Source organism: Papio anubis, chromosome 11 (genome assembly GCF_008728515.1).
Source record: "Papio anubis isolate 15944 chromosome 11, Panubis1.0, whole genome shotgun sequence".
In the NCBI taxonomy this organism is placed as follows: domain Eukaryota; kingdom Metazoa; phylum Chordata; class Mammalia; order Primates; family Cercopithecidae; genus Papio; species Papio anubis.
This window is the reverse complement of record NC_044986.1, coordinates 28,414,143-28,436,324: the sequence shown is the minus strand read 5'-3', so window position 1 is coordinate 28,436,324 and position 22,182 is coordinate 28,414,143. Positions and strand designations below refer to the sequence as shown.

The window sequence follows — 22,182 nt, the reverse complement described above, 5'->3', positions numbered from 1 at the left end:
AGCGTTCATTCAAAGCAGCAATTGTGTTTAGCAAATTGACAATTATCTACCAATTGGTGTTTACTCTGGCAGTATTCATATTGATTAATAGAGTGCGTTTTCTTAAAATATTACCAGAAATGCAAAATGCATGTAAAGTGAATGTAAAACATAAAACACTAAAATATGATGTTTTTCTCCCTGACACTTTTCTGTGTTTTAAATTATGGCAAACACACACATACAGACAGCATGAGATTTACCCTCTTAACCCAATTCCACGTGTACAATAGAGTGCTAACTATATGCACATTGTATGTACAGCATATCTCTAGAATTATTTCATCTTGCATGACTGAAATTTTATAACCATTGAACAGCAACTCCCCAGGCGCCTCTATGCCCACCTTTTGCAATTTTCTCCACAAAGTTCAGGAATGATGGTAGTCAAGAGGCAGGCAAATAATCCCCGAATCACCTTGATTTGTCTCCAACTTGCTTGGCATCGCTTCTGACTTCAGTTGTGCTCTTATCCTAGGTAATTTTTTTTGGTGGGGGGGATGGGGTCTGGCTCTGTTGCCCAGGCTGGAGTGTAGTTGTATGATCTCAACTGCCTGGGCTCAAGCAATCCTCCCACCTCAGCCTCCTGTTAGCTGGGGCTATAAGTGCATGCCACGGCACCATGCTAATTTTTTTTTTTTTTTTTTTTTTTTTTGTGGTAGAGATGAGGTTTCACCAAGTTGCCTAGGCTGGTTCTGAACTCCTGAGCTCAAACAATCTGCCCACGTCAGGCTCCCAAAGTGCTGGGATTACAGGTGTGGGCCACCATGCCTGGCCTTATCTTGGGTAATTTAAAGGTAAAGGTTAACATTTATTTAGTACTTATGTGCCTGATAGTGTGCTAAGCCCCTTTAATCATTGTCTCATTTAATCCTTTCAATAGTACTACGAGGTAGGTACAATTACCATCTCCTTTTTTCTCTAGATGAAATAATAGACTTGGGATAATTGAGATGGAGTTTCACTCTCATCGTCCAGGCTGGAGTGCAATGGAGCAATCTCAGCTCACTGCAACCTCTGCCTCTTGGGTTCAAGCAATTCTCCTCTCTCTGCCTCCCGAGTAGCTGGGATTACAGGCACGTGCCACCACACCCGGCTAATTGTAGTATTTTTAGTAGTGACAGGGTTTCATCGTATTGGTCAGGCTGGTCTCGAACTCCTGACCTCAGGTGATCTACCCGCCTCGGCCTCTGAAAGTGTTGGGATTATAGGCATGAGCCACCACGCCTGGCCTTGAGTAACTTCTTTCTGTTTACACGTGAAGTGTCAGTCTGAGGAGCTTGTTCTAATGACATCTGCATTGAGAGCCTATAACCTTAACAATCTGCAAAACCATATATGAAAACCCCTCCTCCCCTTCCAGCACATGTATACCCACTGCAGGTCTCATGTCAGGACAAACTGCTTTATAAAGAATCAAAGCAGAATGAGGAACAAAACAAAATAAAAATCTCTAGTGGGATCTCTGTCCTGTTCGTATTGCCCAAATCACATAAATGCAGAACTCACGATATCTAAACAGCCGTTGCCATAAATTGTATGTTATATACCTATAATTATACATTGAAAGGTAAGCTTGTAAGTGTCTTTGTTTTTGTAGAAACATGCTATCACAACTTCAGCAAGAGTCACATGCCTCATCCATAAATTCAGTCCACAGATATATTTTATTTGGGCACAATGTTTTTTAAAAACCCAATTTTAAATATTTTGAGGGAATGATGTACACTTTCCGATTTGACACAGTCCTCACCAGTCCTTGTCTTGCCTTGTCTGCTTCATTTGCTCACTTTACCTGCTTTGCCCTCACAGGCATTGGGATTTGAAATCCATGTGTAACAAGAAAAATTTGAGTGGACATGGGATGATTTTCTTTATAGATTTGGTACGTGAATATACAATACACATATTTACCTTGAGGCTTAACTTCTGACAAAATATTTGCTCTCTGATTATATTTATATAAATAGTATGGCCTCCTCCTTTTTTATTTTTGAGCACCTACAACTAACTTATATCTTCCTCTTAGATTCCTACTATTTTAATGCTTGATGCTCCTGTGCTCAGAGATTGAGATGAGTGAAGCTGCATTTTTGGCGGGTTTCTCAGAGATGCTTTAAAAAATGATTTTGTGTGTGTGTGTGTGTGTTTGTGCGTGTACAGAGCATGGAAGGTGTGGGTTTTGAGGCAATTAGAGGAGTAATAGTCAAGTTGCTTTTCTCCTGAGCCTCAGTTTCCTTATCTGTAAAATATAACTCATGATACCTACTTCACATGATTTGTGTGAGATTTTAATAAAAATCAGGTAAAATGCCCAGCATAGGTTAGAAATCCAGAATATGTCAGTGTCTATTTCCCTTCCTTTCATTCTTCTCAAAAAATTGAATTGAATAGAGACACTGCCAGTGGTAGCAAAGTATATCAAATAATTTCTGATGAGAATGTCAGAGAAGGGTAGTAATAAAAATGTACTCTCCCCAACAAAAGCTCCATAAAACTGCCACTCAATATCAATATGCTTTATTGTATATAAATTTCTGTATGTGTGTGTGCACATAAATGCAGCATCTCTTATATGTTAGTGCATGTGTGCTCACACATATGTGTTGCGTGTGGATTAATGTGCATGTGGGTGTGCAGGTGGGCTTGTGTGTGTCTCTGTGTGCATGTGTGCACAGAAAGAAACAGGGCTAGGGGAAGAAAATACATTGCACAAGATGTTCAATGGTAACACTCATTTAGTATATTGTAACTCACGGTATATAAAATAAAGTTCATTTATGATGTTGGTCTTATCTTCTAATTAAAATCATAGGCATGAAGCTTTTTTATACCTGCATAAAATAAGCAGTTTAATTTTTCTGCACCAGGGGAAAAATGATTTCATTGCCTGTTATGTAGACCATTGGTACATGGTGTGAAGCAAGTGAGGCTGGTTATGAAAGCTTTTTTTTTGAGACAGAGTCTCACTCTGCCCACCCAGGCTGGAGTGCAGTGGCGTGATCTTGGCTCACTGCAACCCCCACCTCTAGGTTTCAAGTGATTCTCATGCCTCAGCTTCCCGAGTAGCGGGGATTACAGGTGTGTACCACCACGCCCAGCTAATTTTTGTATTTTTAGTAGCGACGGGGTTTCACAATGTTGGCCAAGCTGGTTTGAACTCCTGACCTCAAGTGATTCGCCCGCCTTGGCCTCCCGAAGAGCTGGGATTACAGGCATAAGCCCGCGCCCGGCCAAAAAGCCTCCTTCTTACCCATTATATTCATCCTCTCAAACTCTGCGAGCACCACAGATGCTTCCTGGTAGGTTTTCTCAAGGGCAGCTTGAGTGCTTTGACCCGTTTCCCCTACCCCTTCATAGTGCCATGGGAAGAGGAAGTTATTTGGTCTGTGATTACTCTAAGAGTATTTCTCTGCATTATTCATACATGAGTGAAAAAAAGTTATTATACTGCTCCATTTCTTAAAAATGTGCTGATAACTAGTGATGACTTATTTCAATGAAGCCAAAGCAAATATTTGAGGAAAGAAAGTAAGCTTGTCTTAGAAGCTGTAAAGGAAAAAAAGAGGGAAAGGACTATGAATCTTAGCACTTAAAAGACCTAAATTTGTTTTAAAGCTTATTTTATAATACTAATATATGCTCTGGGTAACATTTAAAAAATTCTGCTAGTTAACACTTTTATTTTATAAGATATGGAAATTTGGGGGACTATATTTTATACTCTGGACCTTATGGTTTAGACTCCATGATAGAAAATTGGTGGCAACATATGCAAAGATAGGAAAAACTCTAAGAGGAAATAAATTCACTTGCTCTTTCAGGAACTCAGAGAAGCCGAGTTGAGCTGGATAGTACATTCCAAAAAGGTTGTGCTGCTGATGAAGCCAGGACATAAACAGGGGTACAGATTTTGCTAGGATGTTTTAAGGATTTTGGAATATAGGAAGATCGATTAAACCATTGAATGGTTTTAAGTGATAGAATGTCAGAATCAGATTTGTATTACAGGTTGATTGTTCTGGCCACAGTGTGAAACATGGATTGGAAAGGATAAGGCTAATGTGGTAAGACTGGCTAGAGTTGTCTTACAGTAATCCAGGAGAGAGATTTGCATGTTTTGGACTAAGACAATCACAATAGGTAGGGAGATAATGGATTTGGCGTTAAGAGTTAATTGAAAAGTAAAATACACTGGCCTCATAGACTTATTCTTTCAGAAGGTAAGAAAGCAGAGTCAAGGATGCGTCTTGGGCTTTTTGCTAAACATGGATAGTTGGTGGAAACGTCCATGGAACTGGGTATACTGGAGAAGCAGTAGGGCTGGGATCAGGTGCCTCTGTGGGGCATCTGGAGCTCAAGGTGCTTGTGGGGCATCTAAATAGAAGCATCTTCCAGGCAGCAGAGCTTCCAAATCTGTGACTGAGACTCAGAGATTTAGGAGTTTTCCCCAGGAGGCGATGATTTTCAAAAGGAAAAGGAAAAGAATCAGGAATGGAAGATGTCACTGAGTAATAGTATATTGAGTGAAAAGGAAGAAAGTCAAAATGGAGGGTTAAAGAGTGGTCACAGTTAAAGGATAATAAGAGAAAACTGAGTATCCAAATGAAATGAAAAGGAAAAATAGATGAACATGGGGTTATGGAAGCCGCTGGAAGAGAATGCCTCAAAAAAGATGGAATTGTTGCAGTATCAAAGGCTGCTATGAGTTTAAATAATGGAAAAGTCTGGGTGTCTAAGCGTTTATTGGTTTAAATACTAAAAATGTAGTCATATCTTTAGTGAGATCAATGTAATTGTCGTACTCAGGCAGATCACCTGAGGCCAGGAGTTCGAGACCAGCCTGGCCAACTTGGCAAAACCCCATCTCTACTAAAAACAACAACAACAAAAAAGAATATACATTATGCCATATACTCCAAGCCAGTTTGGATATTATCAGAGTCAGGTTATTATTGAGAAAACTGAGGTTAGGTAACTTTCTCAAGATGATACAATATTAACAGAGAACTGTTGAGATTTGAACCTGGCCTCTCTGATGCCAAAGATTTTTCGTTACAATATTTCTGTCCCCTTGACTGGAAGATGATAAACCTTCTGTGGGAGTAATATTTGCCCAAGGACCTTTGGGGCTATATGCTTTGGAAAATATCTCTAACAAAGGAATCATAAAACCACTTAATTGAATGCATAAAACAATTCAGAAAGAACAAAACAAACAGTGGGATCATGGCAGCATGGCAGTGCAGTGGGGGAGGGAGCTTCTCATGACCAAAAGGAACAATGCTGTGATTAACAATGACATGGAGAAGGGATGGGGGGGTCGGGGGGGGGGGGGAGAGAGAGAGAGAGAGAGAGAGAGAGAGAGAGAGAGAGAGAGAGAGAGAGAGAGAGAGAAAGAGAGATGACTGTCCCAAGGTCAGGAGACAGACCACAAAAAAAGTTCCCAGCGCTTAAAAGATGGACATCAAAAATGAAACTTCCTTCTATATGCAGACCTAGCCTTGCCCCCTATTTTCACCTCAATTCAACAATAAGACACTAAATCAGGAGAAAAGATAATACAAGTATTTTATACAGAGGCCCAGATGCCCCTTTTTATGCTATAGTGTACAAATACCAATGACTTATTTATGATTAAAGTTATTATATTTATTCTTTCCTAACTTTCTTTACTAACTCTGTCTGTATTTGTCCCTCTGTCCTTTCTTTAGATTATGCTTCTCAGTGATCCTGAAATAGAGAGCAGCATACTGATCAGCTCCGATGAAGGGGCCACCTATCAGAAGTATCGGCTCACCTTCTATATCCAGAGCCTGCTCTTTCATCCCAAGCAAGAGGACTGGGTGCTGGCCTACAGTTTGGATCAAAAGGTGAATAAATACTATTTTCATTCACATCTTGTCATCCAGGTACCACCATGTGAAAATCACTGGTTTTCTTAGTCCAGATTTTAGAGGGAATTCAGTGACGTTTCATCATTCCAACCCAAATCATTTCATCATTGATTTTGCCTGCAACAACTAACTTTTCTTTCTGCTCTTAAGTATGAAAATAGGTAGACAGGTATATTTCACTTATTGACAATGCTATTATTTCCTTTTCTTTCTTTCTTTTTTTTATTTTTTATTTTATTTTTGAGACAGAGTCTCGCTCTGTCATCAGGCTGGAGTACAGTGGCGCGATCTCGACTCACTGCAACCTCCGCCTCCCGGGTTCAAGCGATTCTCCTGCCTCAGTCCCCTGAGTGGCTCGGATTACAGGTGCCCACCACCACGCCCAGCTAATTCTTGTATTTTTAGTAGAGACGGGGTTTCACCAAGTTGACCAGGATGGTCTTGATCTCTTGACCTCGTCATCTGCCCACTTCGGCCTCCCAAAGTGCTGGGATTACAGGTGTGAGTCACCATATTTCACATTTTAAAAATGACTTTCTTTATAATTTTACTCATTTGACCTTATTCAAAACAACCCTGTTAAAGAGGTAGGATATACATAATATTTTACAGTGACATAGTAAACCAAGGTGCAGAAAGGCTAAGGTGCTTATTCAAACCCTCCAAGCTAGAAGCTGAGGAGCCAGGACTTAAGTGCATGTTATTAGATTCCACGTCTAGGCTTATTCTATCATACCATGCCACCTTGATTTGGTGAAATTGGAATATACCCTTGCTCTTAGTTGAGTAATAGAAGGGAAGCTTCAAACGAAGTTCATTTTGTTATTTTCTAAAAGTACATTAAAAGTCTAGTGACCCCAATAAGACCTCCTTCTTGAGCTCCAAATACGTATATCCAGCTGCATACATAACATTGTCTGTCTCTTGTATGCCTCAAAACCTCTCAACTCAATGTATTCTAGAAATGAACTGGGGATCTCTCCCCAGCATAGCTGGCTCTCTTTCAGTATTCCCTCTCTCTAGCCATTTAATTACAAAATTAGAAACCGAGGGAGTATCTTTAATATTTCCTTGTTCTAAACCCACTATCTGTGATCAATCATGGGATCTAATACCTTTTTATTCCATCCACTTCTTTCTGTTACCACTTCTAAATATCTTTTGATTCCATCCTCTTCTTTCTGTTACCACCACCACTCAAATGTAAGTTTCATTTGTCATCTGAATGATTGCTAGAGTCTCTCCAGTATGTTAATACTACAACCTGAAAAAATATTTCCCAAATATAATGATTGTATGCCTTTGCTTAAACCCCTCTCACATTTCCTCTTTGTTCACAAACTAAAGACCACAGTCCCCAATAGATATTACCAGCCCCTGCCTGGTTTGGTCCCTCCTTCTCTCTCCTGGCTCACTGTTACCACTTTCCCCTTGAATCTTTCAGTTGCTTGCCCTACCTGTCCCCCTTGCTCCCTTTCCTGTGCCTGGAATTCTCTTCTTTAATGTAAGCCTCGTCATCGTCAGATCTCAGATCCAGCATCACTTCCTCAGGACACCTTCCCTAACTCCCTGACAAAATCAAATCCCTTTTGATGTTCTTTTACATAGCACTATGTACCCCTCATTCAGAACACTTGTCACAGATGAGATTTTGTGTTGATTTTTGGGGTCATCTGCATTCCTCACTAGATTACAAGCTCTATCTTGTAATCAGTCCTCAGTGTCTATCTGTTAGATGAATGAATTAATGGATGAACGCTGAAATTCTGCAGCTCTCTATATTTGATCAACTTATACTTAAGAAAAGGGATTTTAGATGATTTCCTCTTTGTATTTCCTGACATCTCCGTAATCTTACTACAGTGCTTGATGCCAAACTATTATGCAATAATGTTGTGGAATCAATCAGTAAAAGGAAACAGATAATTCTGAGCACTGTCTCTCATAGGGATATCCACAGAACAACTTTGGTTGAAGTAACTTCTTCATTCTGCTCTATTAAATACTGAAACAGTTGCTCCTCAGTGTATATTTGAATATGTGATTGTGAATTTGTGTGTGTGTGTGTGCTTGCGTTCATGTGATGTCAGCACCTTTAAACAGTAATTTCAACGTAACCTTTCTATGTCTCGTTAACCAAGCCTCATGGTGGGCGCCAGGTGCTTGATGCAATCCCCTAAGGACACCCACATGACATTTGCAGAGGAAAAGCCACTGCAAATACATTTCTTTCATGGCATCAAGTGGATATTGTATGAAAGACTTAGCCAAATGTCAGATAGTCTGTGACTTTAGAGGCTTAGTGTAGTCAGAAATTTTGAAATGGTGTTGAAAAAAGTAAATTATTCAGATGTCATTAAATGGTTGCATGGTAATTTATTTATAAGAAGCTCAGAACTCTTAAAGCTTATTTTTATTTGTACAGAGACAAGCTAGGTTAGAGGCAACAGACTCCTCATACCAAGAGGTTGATAAACCAAATGCAATATGTCTCCTGTGTATCTAAGAGTATCCTTTTCCTCCCTCTCCACAGCACTGAGAACATCTGGGGCGTTGCTCATGAAGTACCCTTGTGGATATAATGCATTCAAAATACTTTCAGACTTGGTGGCTGCTCTTTCTCTTAGTAAAAATATTTGAAAATGTGGCAGTAGGTGTTGATGGATTTTTCTAATCACACTGCACATTTCTAGATATATTATTCCTTAGGTACTCTTTCTTGTTGACATCTTTTGCGTAAAGTAGCTGAATGTTCTTGAGGCCCATAAAGTTTCTAACCAGTGCCTGGCCATTCTTCTTTTAAATAAATGATGTGTGAAAGCAGATGATACCCCTGGCAACACTTGCAGAGATGGCATAAAACACCTAGCCCCAGTCATCGAGGTTGCAGAAGAGTTTTTCTTTATTTTGGAGGTAATTTAGCAGTTTAGAGTCAAGGAGAGTGATGCTGTGCAGCAGCAAATGAAAATGCAAGTGTAGTTGAGATTGATATACAAATGTGTTATTTCAGACTAGAGCCTTCTCTGATGTGCATGCTTGAAGGCAGCTGTTTCCTTCTAGAGAAAATGAAAAGTGCTAGTATTAAGGTAACTGCAGCATCAAAGGGAGATGTTTGTGGTGAGGAGTGAATCGAAGTTTCCATTATTGTGCCTTTGATGAAATGCACTAGCAATTTCTTTAGAGTTGGTAAGGCTATCTCCTTACGTTGTATGTATTACAAAAGACCTAATTGAATGATATTTTAAAGGGACAATATCCAATTGCTTTACTTTCCCAAATGCTACCCCAAAGCTACAGGAGACTTGCCAGTAGATCTCACTGGGTAAAGGCACTGCTGGAGAATTAAGGAAATACCTTCTGGATAAAACAAAATTGCATCTAGAAATCGAGAGAGGCGCCTCACGCTCTGCTAGTGATATGTGGGTGCTGGGTTGTGAGTTAACTGGGGAACATGTCTACCTGATACTGGCCAAGGCCTGGGTGTGGGGAAGATCATCTGAGCCCTCCAAAGCTGCCAAGGGGTGAGGGGCAAATGTACCTTCCATTTGACCCTGCTGGAGGGTCATACCTCTGCAATCCTGATGCACCCCAGTCTACTAAAGTCCTTTCTGATTTCTGATCAGCTTAATTTGGGCATTTGATTAGCTCCTTCTATTGTGACCATCTTATGAGCTTCCCCATTCCCCCTACGTCCCATGCCAGCTCCTTCTCTGTCCTATATATTCTCCTGCCATCTTGCATTTTAATTTAAAAGGACTCAATAAAGACAAGAGATTCATTCTTGGCTATCTTTGAAGATATTTTATAAGAATTTTTGAAGTTTAAAAAAGCAGTGGAAGTAATAGGTTATGGTTGACCAAACTGGAAATGACAAAAGAAAAGCTACTCCCCTCCCTCCATCTTAGAACCAAAGCTCTGTAACTTCTTTTGAAGGCTGTGTCTTTGTCAGTTATTTAAGCGGTAGGATTCTCTTTTGTTTCCATCAGGCTATTTCCTCACTGATGACTGAAACAGCTTACATTGTGATGTGTTTAGATTAGCTGGAGGGCTCAATAATCTTACTAAAACTGAGACTTTTGGAAAGATTTTAGATAGGTTTTGAAGACAATGCAATCCTAGAAATATAGCTGCTGTTCTCATTGCTGTACAGAGCTGAATGTTTAAACATTCCTCATTTTGACAAGAGACTGTAGCATTTTTAAAAAAATGGGCACATACTCATGTATCCACAGATGCATACATCCTGGCACAGGGGGCCTTCTGTAGGAGATGGAGAGCTGAAAATAGCTATTTTTTTTTTCTGTGTGAGAGGTATGATTGCAAAGCTCTCTAATACCATTTATATTCTTGGCAAAATGAACCTTTAACAAATACAGCTGGCTTTGGAGATCAGAGATGAACTCAATGGGATTTCAGACTCCATTGTTTTCAGACACTTCTGGGCTACAGTGGTCTAGAATTGCCAGTCATTTTGATGTAAAAAGCACTTTCTGAAACACTGGCACACATAATGAAGGGTTGCTGTTATAGTATTAATAGTTGGGGAGCGGTCATGCAGCTAGGGATTTTTGTTGATCATCTCCTACCCGACAAGTTCAGTAGTAGCTGACAGATTGACAGACTGGCTAAGCAGCTGATGCAGTGTTAGGCGTGGCAGCTGGCAACACCGGACCCGGTACAGAGGAGGTGCTTGTCCCACGCGAGCTTTGCCAATTGGACTGTAACTGGGGCAGGTGCTGGAGTGTATCTGGATTGTGGAGGGCCTGAAAACTCAAAAGGAAATGTAAACTTGACTTCTGGAATGTCAGATCCAAAGAAACTGTGCCTTTCATTTATATTCTCATTTAAAACCCCCAGATTAAAAATGTAATTGTGTTGAGATCCTCCAGGATTAGTAGGTGATGATAACTTTCTCAGTAGCTATTGGCAGAAACAGGCTTCCTGTCTCCTCACCTGGTGGAGATAAAGCTGCCGGGGATTAACTAGGGATGACCATAGCTTTGAAGCTTTTCCTCTGAGGAATAGGAGTGGGACTAAAGGACACTTTTCACTTAAAGAAAAACATTGCATTTTTATTAGGTCCTTTTCCATTCTTATAAAAATCATTTCTATATAATTTAAGAGAAAGAAAAATCTCTCTCTCTGCGTACCTACAGCAAGTGGCCACTGCTTTTGCAGGTGTCTCGTCAGTACAATAGAGGTGTGCTATCTCCATCACCATAGAAACACCAGGAGGTGGAGCAACCACCCAATGGGTGTGGCCCATAATCAGAGATACCCTGTGATACTTGAATGTTACCACGGATCTATTTGAGCTGAGTTCTGAATGACAAAACTGGTTTAATGTTAGCTATGAACTTGTATTCAGTGAGAGAAGGGCAGTAAGGATCTCCATTCATGTCAGTATTGCCTACAAAACATTCGTTCAAATGAACAACCTTTAGCAAAACTATAGTTCTAATAGCCTATGTCTTCCCAAGCATGCTTTTGCTTTTCTTTTTTAATATTTTGAGATGGAGTCTCGCTCTGTTGCCCAGGCTGGAGTGCCGTGATGTGATCTCAGGTCACTGCAACCTCCACCTCCTGAGTAGCTGGGATTACAGGCACCCACCACCACACCCGGCTAATTTTTGTATTTTTATATAGAGACGAAGTTTTGTCATGTTAGCCAGGCTGGTCTTAAACTCTTGACCGCAGGTGATCTGCCCTCCTCGGCCTCCCAAAGTGTTGGAATTTACAGGCATGAACCACGCACCACGCCCAGCCCCAAGCATGCTTTTTCTATATGATATCCTAGACTTTCTGGTCTCCTCTTCACCTTCTTGGTTACCATTTTAGTAACCTGATACATTTCTTAGAGGGAAAATCACATTTGCTGAAATACTTAGTGGAAGATACAGCATGTATATGCTTTAAGAAGGATACTCAGGCAGGTAACAGTACCTTTCCCAAAGCAATTATGTTCCCCAGAAATTCAGCCGTGGCAGTGTTTTAGTGAAGATAGGTGGCTCCAGCCACAGGTGGTCCAGGAGGTGCAGTAATGTAGCCTCAGCTTTCCCTGTGTTCTTTCATCTGCTTCCTTTGTGGACTGACCTTGTCTTTATGTACGTGCTGATTTTTTGTGTTAATAACACTGCCCTAGTGCTGACCACTTTGCTTGAATCCAGATCCTAGATTTATGGTTTTCCAGATGGACTCAGGAATTCTTCTGCTTGTCCCCTCCTTTGCAAGTCCCTATGACCTTAAGCTCTTGTCTGCCTGACCAGGCCAGGCCACTTATGCTCCCTCCATTCTCTGCCTATATCTTGACCACTCACCCTGGTTTGACAGCACCTGGCCTTTTAAACTCAGGGTCATTCTTTCAATTTTAAAAATGGGATTGTAACATACATACCAAAAAGTGTACATCTCATGAGTGTGATGAATTTTCATTAACTGAACATACCCATGAAACCAGCAACCTGATCAAGAAACACCACTGGCATCTGAGAATTACTTGTGTGCTTTTTCAGCCACTACCTTCCACCCTCAGTGGAGCCACTATCCGTCAAGGTCATTTGTTATTTCATGCAGACAGCTAAACTAGGAAAGCAACAGATAGAAAATAAATTTCTCTGAAGAAATGTTAGAAGGTAGCAAGGGAGGTAAACAATAGAGAAGAAGAAATACTTTAAATGTTAATATTAGAGAACTAGACTAAACCAAATACAAGAATTTATTGACATTCAGTAATCCCAGTTAATCTGGAAAATTCAAAAGGACAATTCGAAAAAATGTTCTTTTAAAATTAACAGGTTTCATTTTTAAAAATGTATTACTTTCTGTACGATAATCATAATACCCAGTGTTGGGTGTTATATTTTGAAATACTATTGATGGATGTGCAAATGAATTTTCCTTCCTGGAAAATATCTTGGCAATATATATCGGAAAACATACACATATTCATAACTTGACCCAATGGCTCAGTTGCTCACTTCTGAGACTATACCAATGGAATAATCCTCTGAAGCTCTAGGCATGACAATGCTTATCAAGGTCATTTATAATGGAAAAAACTAGAAAGAAACTCACTGCCTAACATTAAGGGACTTTAAATTATGGTATATACATTTACTGGGGTATTATGCAACCATTAAAATAGTGACCATAGTGACCATGTAGCAACATAGGTATATATTAATACCTATTAAATACATATAGGCATATCTTGGAGATATTGTGGTTCCAGGCTACCAAAATGAAGCAAATATCACAATAAAGCAAGTCACGTGAACTTTTTGATTTCCCAAAGCATATATAAGTTATTTTTATACTATACTGTAGTCTATTAAGTGTATAATCGCATTATGTCTAAAAAATGTACATACCTCAACTTAAAAATACCTTATTGCTAAAAAATGCTAATGATAGTCTGAGTCTTAAGCAAGTTATAATCTTTTTGCTGCTGGAGGATCTTACCTTGATATAGGTGACTGCTAAGGGTGGTGGTTGCTGAAGACTGGGGTGGCTGTGGCGATTTCCTAAAATGAGGTAACAATGAAGTTTGCTGCATTGACGACTCTCCGTTTCAGGAAAGATTTTTCTGTAACATGCAGTGCTGTTTGACAGTTTTTTACCCACAGTATAACTTCTTTCAAAATTGGAGTCAATCCTCTCCAACCCTGCAACCCTGATAAACCCTGCCTTATCAACTACGTTTATGGAATATTTAAAATTCTTTCTTGTCATTTCAACAATGTTTACAGCATCTTTACTGAGAGTAGATTCCATCTCAAGAAACCACTTTCTTGGCTCATCTGTAAGTAGCAACTCCTTATCTGTTCAAGTTTTATCGTGAGATTGCAGCAATTTAGTCACTTCTTCAGGCTCCACTTATAATTCTACTACTCTTGCTATTTCTACTGTGTCTGCAGTTACTTCCCCCACTGAAGTCCTGAACCTGTCAAAGTCATCCTTGAGAGTTGGAATCAACTTCTTTCAAACTCCTGTTCATTTTGATATTTTGATCTCCTCCTATGAATTTCTTAAAGGCATCTAGAATGATGAATCCTTTCCAGGAGGTTTTCAATTTACTTTGCCCAGATCCATCAGAGAAATCACTGTCTATGGCAGCTATAGCCTTATGAACTGTATTTCTTAAAACAATAAGACTTGAAAGTTGAAAATTCTATTTGATCCATAGTCTGCACAGTGGATATTGTGTTAGCAGGCATGAAAATAACAATTTATTTGTAAATGTCCATCAGAGCTCTTGAATGATCAGGTGCATTGTTAATAAGCAGTAATATTTTGGAAGGAATCTTTTTTTCTTAGTAGTAGGTCTCAACAATGGGCTTAAAATATTCAGTAAACCGTACTGTAAACAGATGTGCTATCATGCAGGCTTCGCTGGTCCATTTATAGAGCACAGGCAGAGGAAATGTAGCATAATTTTTAAGGGCCCTAGGATTTTTCAGATCATAAGTGAGCATGGTCTTCAACTTAAAGTCATCAGCAGCATTAGCTTGGCTGAGTCTTCCTGTCCTTTGAAGCTTTGAAGCCAGGCATTGACTTCTCCTCTCTGGCTATGAAAGTCCTAGATGACACTGTCTTCCAATAGAAAGCTGCTCATTGAAAATCTTGTTTAGTGTATCTGCCATCATCCATGATCTTAGCTAGATCTTCTGGATAACTTGCTGCAACTTCTAAATCAGCACTTGCTGCTTCACCTTTCACTTGTATGTTGTGGAGATGGCTTATTTCCTTCAACCTCATGAACCAGCTTCTGCTACTTCAAACATTTCTTCTGTATCTTCTTCACCTCTCTCAGCCTTCATAGAATTGAAGAGAGGGCTTTGTTCCAGATTAGGCTTTGGCTTAATGGGATGTTGTGGCTGGTTTGATCTTGTATCTAGACCACTAAAACTTTCTTTATATCAGCAGTAAGGCTGTTTAGTTTTCTTATGATTTGTGTGTTCACTGGAGTAGGACTTTAAATTTCCTTCAAAAACTTTTCCTTTGCATTCACAATGTGGCTTTTTGGCACAAGAGACTTCACTCTCAGCCTCCTGGCTTTCAACATGCCTTCCTTACTGAGCTTAATCATTCCTAGCTTTTGATTTAAAGTGAGAAACATGCAACTGTTTCACATGAACACTTAGAAGCCATTGTAGGGTTATAAATTAGCCTGATTTGAATGTTGTTGTGTCTTAGGGAATAGGGGTGCCTGAAGACAGGGAGAGAGATAGGAGAATTGTCAGTAGATGGAGCAGTCAGAACACACACATTTATGGATTAAGTGAACCATTTCTATAGGTGTAATTTGTGGTGCACCAAAACAATTACAATGATAACATCAAAGAACACTGATCACAGATCATCATAACAGATATAATAATAATGAAAAAGTTTAAAATATTGTGAGAATTCCAAAAATGTGATGTAGAAACACAAAGTAGGCACATACTCTTGGAAACATGGTGCTGATAGACTTGCTTGATGTAGTTGCCACAAACTTTCAATTTGTAAAAAACCCAATATCTGTGAAGAACAATGAAATGAAGTATGCCTGTACGCATTACATATTACATATGTAAATATATACAACTGCATACATAATATATATTAAGACATACTTTTAAATACAAGTATGCAAAAAATAAAGTAAGATAAAGGAAGGTATGAAGGACGGAATGAAAGAAGGGAGGAATGAATGTAGGAAGGAAGGAAAAAGGAATGAAGGAGAAAAATTATTTTAAAGAATGGAAGGAAATATTCCCAAATACTAGCTAGGTCTGTTAAGATGATGGAACTATGTTTGTGGGGCTTTTCATTGCTTTCATAATTAAAAATTCTTTAAAGTAATATGCCATAAATAGTTTATGTTTATCCTAGTTATAAGGCAGTGCTCTTAAAAAATGCTTTAGATGTGAATAGGGCTGATTTAGTAAAACTCTTTCAAATCATTATTTAATCCCCTTTCAAGAAGAAGTATGTTGTAGAAGAAAATTTCCCTGAACTAAAGTACACAGCCTGAGATTTCTCTTTTCTTCAGCATGATTTTTACTGTCGTCCCTTTAGAACTCTGAAATTCTAGGAATATTTTTTTCTCCTAACAGAAAGTGTACTCTTGTTGGATGTAACCTCGATCTACATTATTTACTACTCAGCAACAAATATAGGGTTTATTATTTAGAAGGGACCCACCATAGATAGATGTTAAGGAAGTGATTTATTCTGGTAGTTTTTCAGATGAATTTTCCGGCTCCATCCCAAAATTGAATTAGTATTTGCTTATTTGCCTTGACAGCTGTAATGGAAACAAATGCTTCTGGAGCCGAGGGGTGTAGACAATTCTAATGCATTGAGCTTTGAGCCTAGGAACTCTTAACATGCCCCATGTTACTTTACTCAGAGTTGGATGTATAGCTGCCCCTTGGAAATAGAGATACGTGTCCTGAAGTACCTCCTTCCCATGTGTGGCACTGACAAATGCTCTCATATATGTGATTATGTTGAATTTTCATAAGCAGCTGCCAGGTAGATATTATTTCCAAGTTGCAGATGAGCATATGACTCTTGAAGGGCATTCTAACTTGCTCAAGGTCACACAGCCAGTGAGGGGACTGGCCTGTTCTCTATCCTAGACCTGGCTGAGGTACAGCCACCACACCCCACTCTTCCTGGTTGATAGGTGGGCTCTCCCTTGCCTTGAGACAGAACTGCATATGGGCCACTTTTACACTGAACCCCAGCTCCAGAGAGCACAATAGAGTAAGACAACAAAATCAGCCATGTGGAAACCAAACCTTCAAATGAGTCCAGTGGTTCTTATGGCATATTTCTCAGCTGATGGCAGTTTCTGGAGTGGGATTTTGAGGGTAGAAGCCATCAGACTGCTTGCTGATGATAAGACATTGGACTAATTAATTCTGCCTCAAGCAAAAAATAAACAACAACAAGGCAGTTGTGTTTTAAGGGGATTTTGTCCAGTTTTGCTCGCTTTTCCCATTAATTCAAATCTTTGAGTTAATGTATAGATTAAACCAAGGTGTTTGTCATGTAAATAGGTAATACTATGATCTGAAATTTTTAAAGGAAGCTTATGGAGACAACATCTTTAATATGGTAATGAAGAGAGAAGTTGAAATCATTTAACTTCATTTACAAATCATGAATATGTATTATGCTTTAAATGAAAAAAAGGACTAAAACAGATATAGTGTTTGTTCAATTTGCTAAAGAGAAGACAATTTGTCAAGATTTTTTCCCCAAAACTCAAGCAATATGCAAATGTAGGAAAATCAGACCCCTGTGTTAATTCCATGGCATGATGAATATTTTTATAATCCTAATTAGTACCAGTCATTTAGTCTAGCAATTTCCCCCAATCTAGCCAATTTGAAATTAAAATAGATGCCTTGATTACAAAACTCATTAGCAAAGAAGCACCCTTCTCACTAACCAGTTCATTTAAAATGCACAAACTGAATGAAGTGTGGAACACTTGTGTTGTCAATTGGCATAAGTGAAGTGAGTCTTAATTGGAAGCATTGTGAAGTATTTGTATTGCTGCATGTTTCATTGCAGTATAATATATCATTCATTAAATGTAACAAAAGCAACTTTTAAATGATTTAATTAAACGGAGTTTGTGCACTTGGTAATTTTTATAAAGTCGAATGTCACAATTGTTTGCATTTGAAGTACTGATGGGTATTAATGTCAGGAAGACGAAGTCTGACTCTGCATTTATCACTCAGATTATGCAAAGAATGGCAGGTTTAATGTGAGAGGAGAAAATTAATTATAGAACATTGACTTCTTACTTAAAAGTACCCACGTGCATATTGTCCTTGTGAATTTGGGAGTAGGAATTTCAGAACTACCTGATTTATGGCTGGGAATGGAGTGGAAGGGCCTGGCAGAGTACTAGGAGTGGAATGTAAGGAGAAAATAACACTGGAATTTTTCTTTTGTAATTTCATTTTTAATCAAGGGAGGAAGTAGTAGGTGGAGAGAAATGCTATCCTGTGTATTTTCATCTACTCAAAAGAGCAATAGAGATGTGTAGCAATGCAGATTGATGTTCTGTCTAAGCAGAATGTGATGCGAGTGGGATGGGGGAGGAAATTGGCTTCAGACCAGGGAAATGCTGCGGATGGGGACTCCACAGAAGCCCCGAACTGAGGCCAGAGATCGAGGAGATGAAGGATGATTTCCCGTGGAAAAGGAGGCAGAATGGGCTGTAGTAGTGGCAGTTCTGTAGGCATAAAGTATAAGGCAAATATAGAAGCTGAGGTTCCCCTGATGTTTCTTCTCTGTGTAATGCAGATGTCAGCTGTTGCCTCATATTTATGTTATTTCAGCTTATTTCAACAAGGAGGCAAAACTCAGCCATGTCACTGATTTCTGTGAGAAATCCCATGTTAGCAGACACTATTAATGTCTTGCCTACACCCACTAGATATTTCCATTCTAGTATGCTCCTGCTGACTTCTGACTGCCAATATTTGCATTTCTTTGCCTGAGGGCTTTCTCTGAAGCCTCTGGAAGCTACTCCACTCCTCTGTGCAGGAAGCTATGGAAGTACCTGGGAATTAGGAGCAGCCCTTAGCCAAAGATAGCAAAATTTGGTGTATAGATACCTCAGCTCTCTCACTCTCATGTGTGGTAACTCTGAGACATGTGTCTAATACTTTTAATCTAGAATTTCCCAATGGAATGACACTCTAGTTGCCTACAAAGTTAGCTGACTTCATAACACTACATATAGACTGCCTTCTCTTACTTGGGTAATTCTCTACGTTAATACCAATGGGTTTTAATTTTTCATCTCCAAAATAAACTACTTACACTCTAGTCCTTGTCTTGGGGCCTACTCCTGGGGAGACTCTAACCAGTTGTGCCAAATACTTTGTGATTTTGGTGGTGGTAGTGGAAGATTTGTGAGGTCAAGGATGGGAATCACAAAACCTAGGTTTCCACCCAGAAATTACCCTTTGACATTTCTATGTTCCTAATCTCTCCTGAACCCCTCCCACTCCCCAGGCTGTCCACCTGGGACACCTGTGAATATGTTACTCTAGGGAAAAAGGGACTTGATAGATGTGATTAAATTAAAGATCCTGAGATGGAGAGATTATCCCAGATTATCTTGAGGGACCCAATATAGTCATAAGGGTTCTTTGAAGAGGGAGGCAGGAGGGTTAGAGTCACAGAAAGATGTTACATGGAAGCAGAGGTTGCTCCAAGCTCTTTGAAGATGAGGATTGGCTGGAAAAGGCAAGGAAATGGTTTTTCCCCTGGAGCTTCCAGAACGAATGCAGTCTGGCTTCCTTGATTTTAATCTCATAAGCCTCATTTCGGACTTCTCACTTCCAGAGCTATTCTAGAATAAATCTGTGTTTTCTTAACCACTAAGTTAGTGGAAATTTGTTACAGCAACAATAGGAAATTAATACACTTACCAGCCCTTCCCTTGGCTTCACTGGACCTCCTGTCTAAGAGCAAGCAAAATCAACTGCTTGTCTCCACCAGCTTCTTGAAAGCCCAGGCATCCACATACCCAGATACGGCATATCCAGAACATACTTTTGACTCCTGTTTCCATTGATCCCTGTGGTCCTGAAATAAGAAGAGTTTCTCCTTGGAGGTGGAAAAAAAAAATGTTCTCTATATTGTTTACATACTGTAGCAGTTTGTTTGGGGTGCTATAGCAAAGTACCACAGACTGAGTGGCTTAAACAATAGAAATGTATGGCCTCATGGTTCTGGAGGCTAGAGGTCTGAGATCAAGGTGTTGGCAGGGTTGATTTCTTCTGAAGCCTCTGTCTTTGGCTTGAGCATGGCCAGCTTCTCCCTGCATCTTCATGTGCTCTTTCCTCTATCTTTGTCTTTCTATGTCCTGATTTCCTCTTCTGGTTTTTTTTTTTTTTTTTTTTTTTCCCTGGAGACAGAGCCTCACTCTGTTGCCCAGGCTTGAGTGCAGCGGTGCGATCTCGGCTCACTGCAACCTCCACCTCCTGGGTTCAAGCAATTCTTCTGCCTCAGCCTCCTGAGTGGCTGAGACTACAGACTAATTTTGTATTTTTGGTAGAGATGGGGTTTCACCATATTGGCCAGGCTGGTCTCGAACTCCTGACCTTGTGATCTGCCCACCTTAACTTATTTACCTCTTTAAAGACCCAGTCTCCAAATATAGTAACATTGTGAGGTACTGGGGGTTAGGACATCAACCTGTGGATTTACAGGGAGGCACGTCAGCTCATAAGACATATGCATGTCAAGGTTGCTGAGTAATGAAAGTCTTACTGCCCTTTGTGTCCCTGCTGCCCTGTGTGAGGGGACAGTAGAAGTCTTTTCCTGCTGTGTAGCATGAGATGTTCCTGAGACACATGGAATGGAACCAACTACCACGAAAATTGACAGTGGAGTGTTGGGGAGGGAGCAGGGGGTGGGGCTTATTCCTGACATGGAAACCAGATCCATGTGAGAGGCCCTGAGCGTGGTCAGGAAGTTTCCAAGCTGGTCTTTGGCCTTGACCCTGGACAAGTTTAGGAAATCATGGAGGACAGAAGAAAAAAGATGGTGCCCAGACCATGAAGGCCACTGGGAAGAACGTTGAGGGGTCAGAGTGTAAAAGAAGTCTCAGATGGAAGCTTGTATTTTAAAACCATGGCTATTTGCTTGTATAAACTAGATGTGTTTTGTTTCAGTTTTGGCATTTTGTTTTTGTTCTCTCTTTGCATTTGAAAATGTCACCAGATCTCAGATGGGCCAGAAGTTACAGAAAGTTTGGTTGACTCGAATGTGTTGCAGATCTTCCTAAAGTTTATCGTTGGCTTCCCCTCAGCTTGGAGGATAAAGTGAAAGCCTTTAGCTCAGCACATGAAGTCTTTTAACTTGCATCCTAACTTCCTACCTCCTGTTTTTAAGCACTCCATTCACTCATGCAACAGGGAATGTTTCTTCCTATTTCAAGCCAAAATGCCCTGGCACATGTGCTTTCTTCTTGGAGTCCTTTTCTTCCCCCTCTTCATCTAGCTAGTCCTGAGTCCTGCTCATCTTTCAAAACGCAAAGAAAACAGAACTTTCTGGAGAAAGCTCAGCCTAGACAGACTTTACCTATGAAACCCTAACTAATCTAGGTTTTTAAGAAAAGTCTAGAAAGAAGCGATTTTCTTAAAACCTTTTTTATTTAATGGTTTTACATATATTAGGTATGTTTGTTTGTTTGTTTTCCCTCAATGTTTAGGACATTCAAAGACATGGGTGAGAGTTAAAGAGAACCTGTATAAAGTTTTTTATTGTGGGGTTGAGAAGAAAGGGAAAAATTATCAAGTGATTTGAAAATAGAATCAGAATTTGTGACTGCCTAGAAGTCACAGGGGAGCGGGTGCCTGATAACACTGACCATGACAAGAATCAAAGGACATCATAGATCTGATGGTCTGATTGCCTACAAAAATATCTAAGGCCAATGGCTGTGCCTGCTCATGGCACACTTCTTTCCTGACAAAGGAGATGCTTGTTTCCCAAATGCACTTAGTGGAAGAGGGGAGCGTCTGGTCGGCCCTGTTGCCAAGGTGCACTGTAGAGGGGATAATGACCTTCCTTTGTGGTTGCTCTTCCCTGTAGTTGCTTTTCTGATATTTTTTCCCCATACCTCCCTTGGCTGCTCTCAGTGCTGGAGGCAGGATCTACCAGTAGCTGTCTGAGTAAGTTACTGAAACAGGCTTTTTAAAATGGAGACTTTTTAATTTGAAGTGTTTGGTAGAGATACCAGGGTTGTAATCTAGAAGCTTTATAATAGGCAGCTAGGGAATGAATGAGGGGAAAAAAAGATATGTTAACTTTTATTTCTTCAAATATGATCATGTCAATATTGGGCATGAATGTTTTCATAACTGAAATGCTGAAAGGTGGCTGGGAAATCCAATCTCCCTTGAGTCTACCTCAGGCATAGATGGTCTCTTGAACTTTCTAGCCCAGCGATTTCATCCCCTGAAGGGATCTTTAAGATTTCATTTGTAGATCATTACTCTTGATATAATCTACCTACTCTTAGGTTTACACAATGTCTTTCCCTTTTTTTGATGCTGAAAATGCCAGTTTAATAATCAGGTTAAAAGCTCATTTAATCTCCATTACAGGTATCACGACTTAATCATTAAAGATACTGAAAAATATGCCCCAACATTTGTCTTTTTTCCTCCAAAGTAGCTTACTACTCAATAGCGGAGTCTAACAAATTCTAACAAAT

The 22,182-nt window shown here is 39.7% G+C and overlaps 1 protein-coding gene across 2 annotated transcripts in view; it reads left to right on the top strand.

Moving 5' to 3' along the window:
* The window catches only part of SORCS3 (sortilin related VPS10 domain containing receptor 3), a 611,216-nt gene that overhangs the window by 317,628 nt on the left and 271,406 nt on the right, over positions 1 to 22,182 (top strand). For both annotated transcript variants that reach the window (XM_017944309.3, XM_031652096.1), the window contains exon 4: positions 5,754 to 5,912. In XM_017944309.3, coding sequence (XP_017799798.1) covers positions 5,754 to 5,912 — 159 coding nt within the window. The remainder of the gene's footprint in view (positions 1 to 5,753; positions 5,913 to 22,182) is intronic.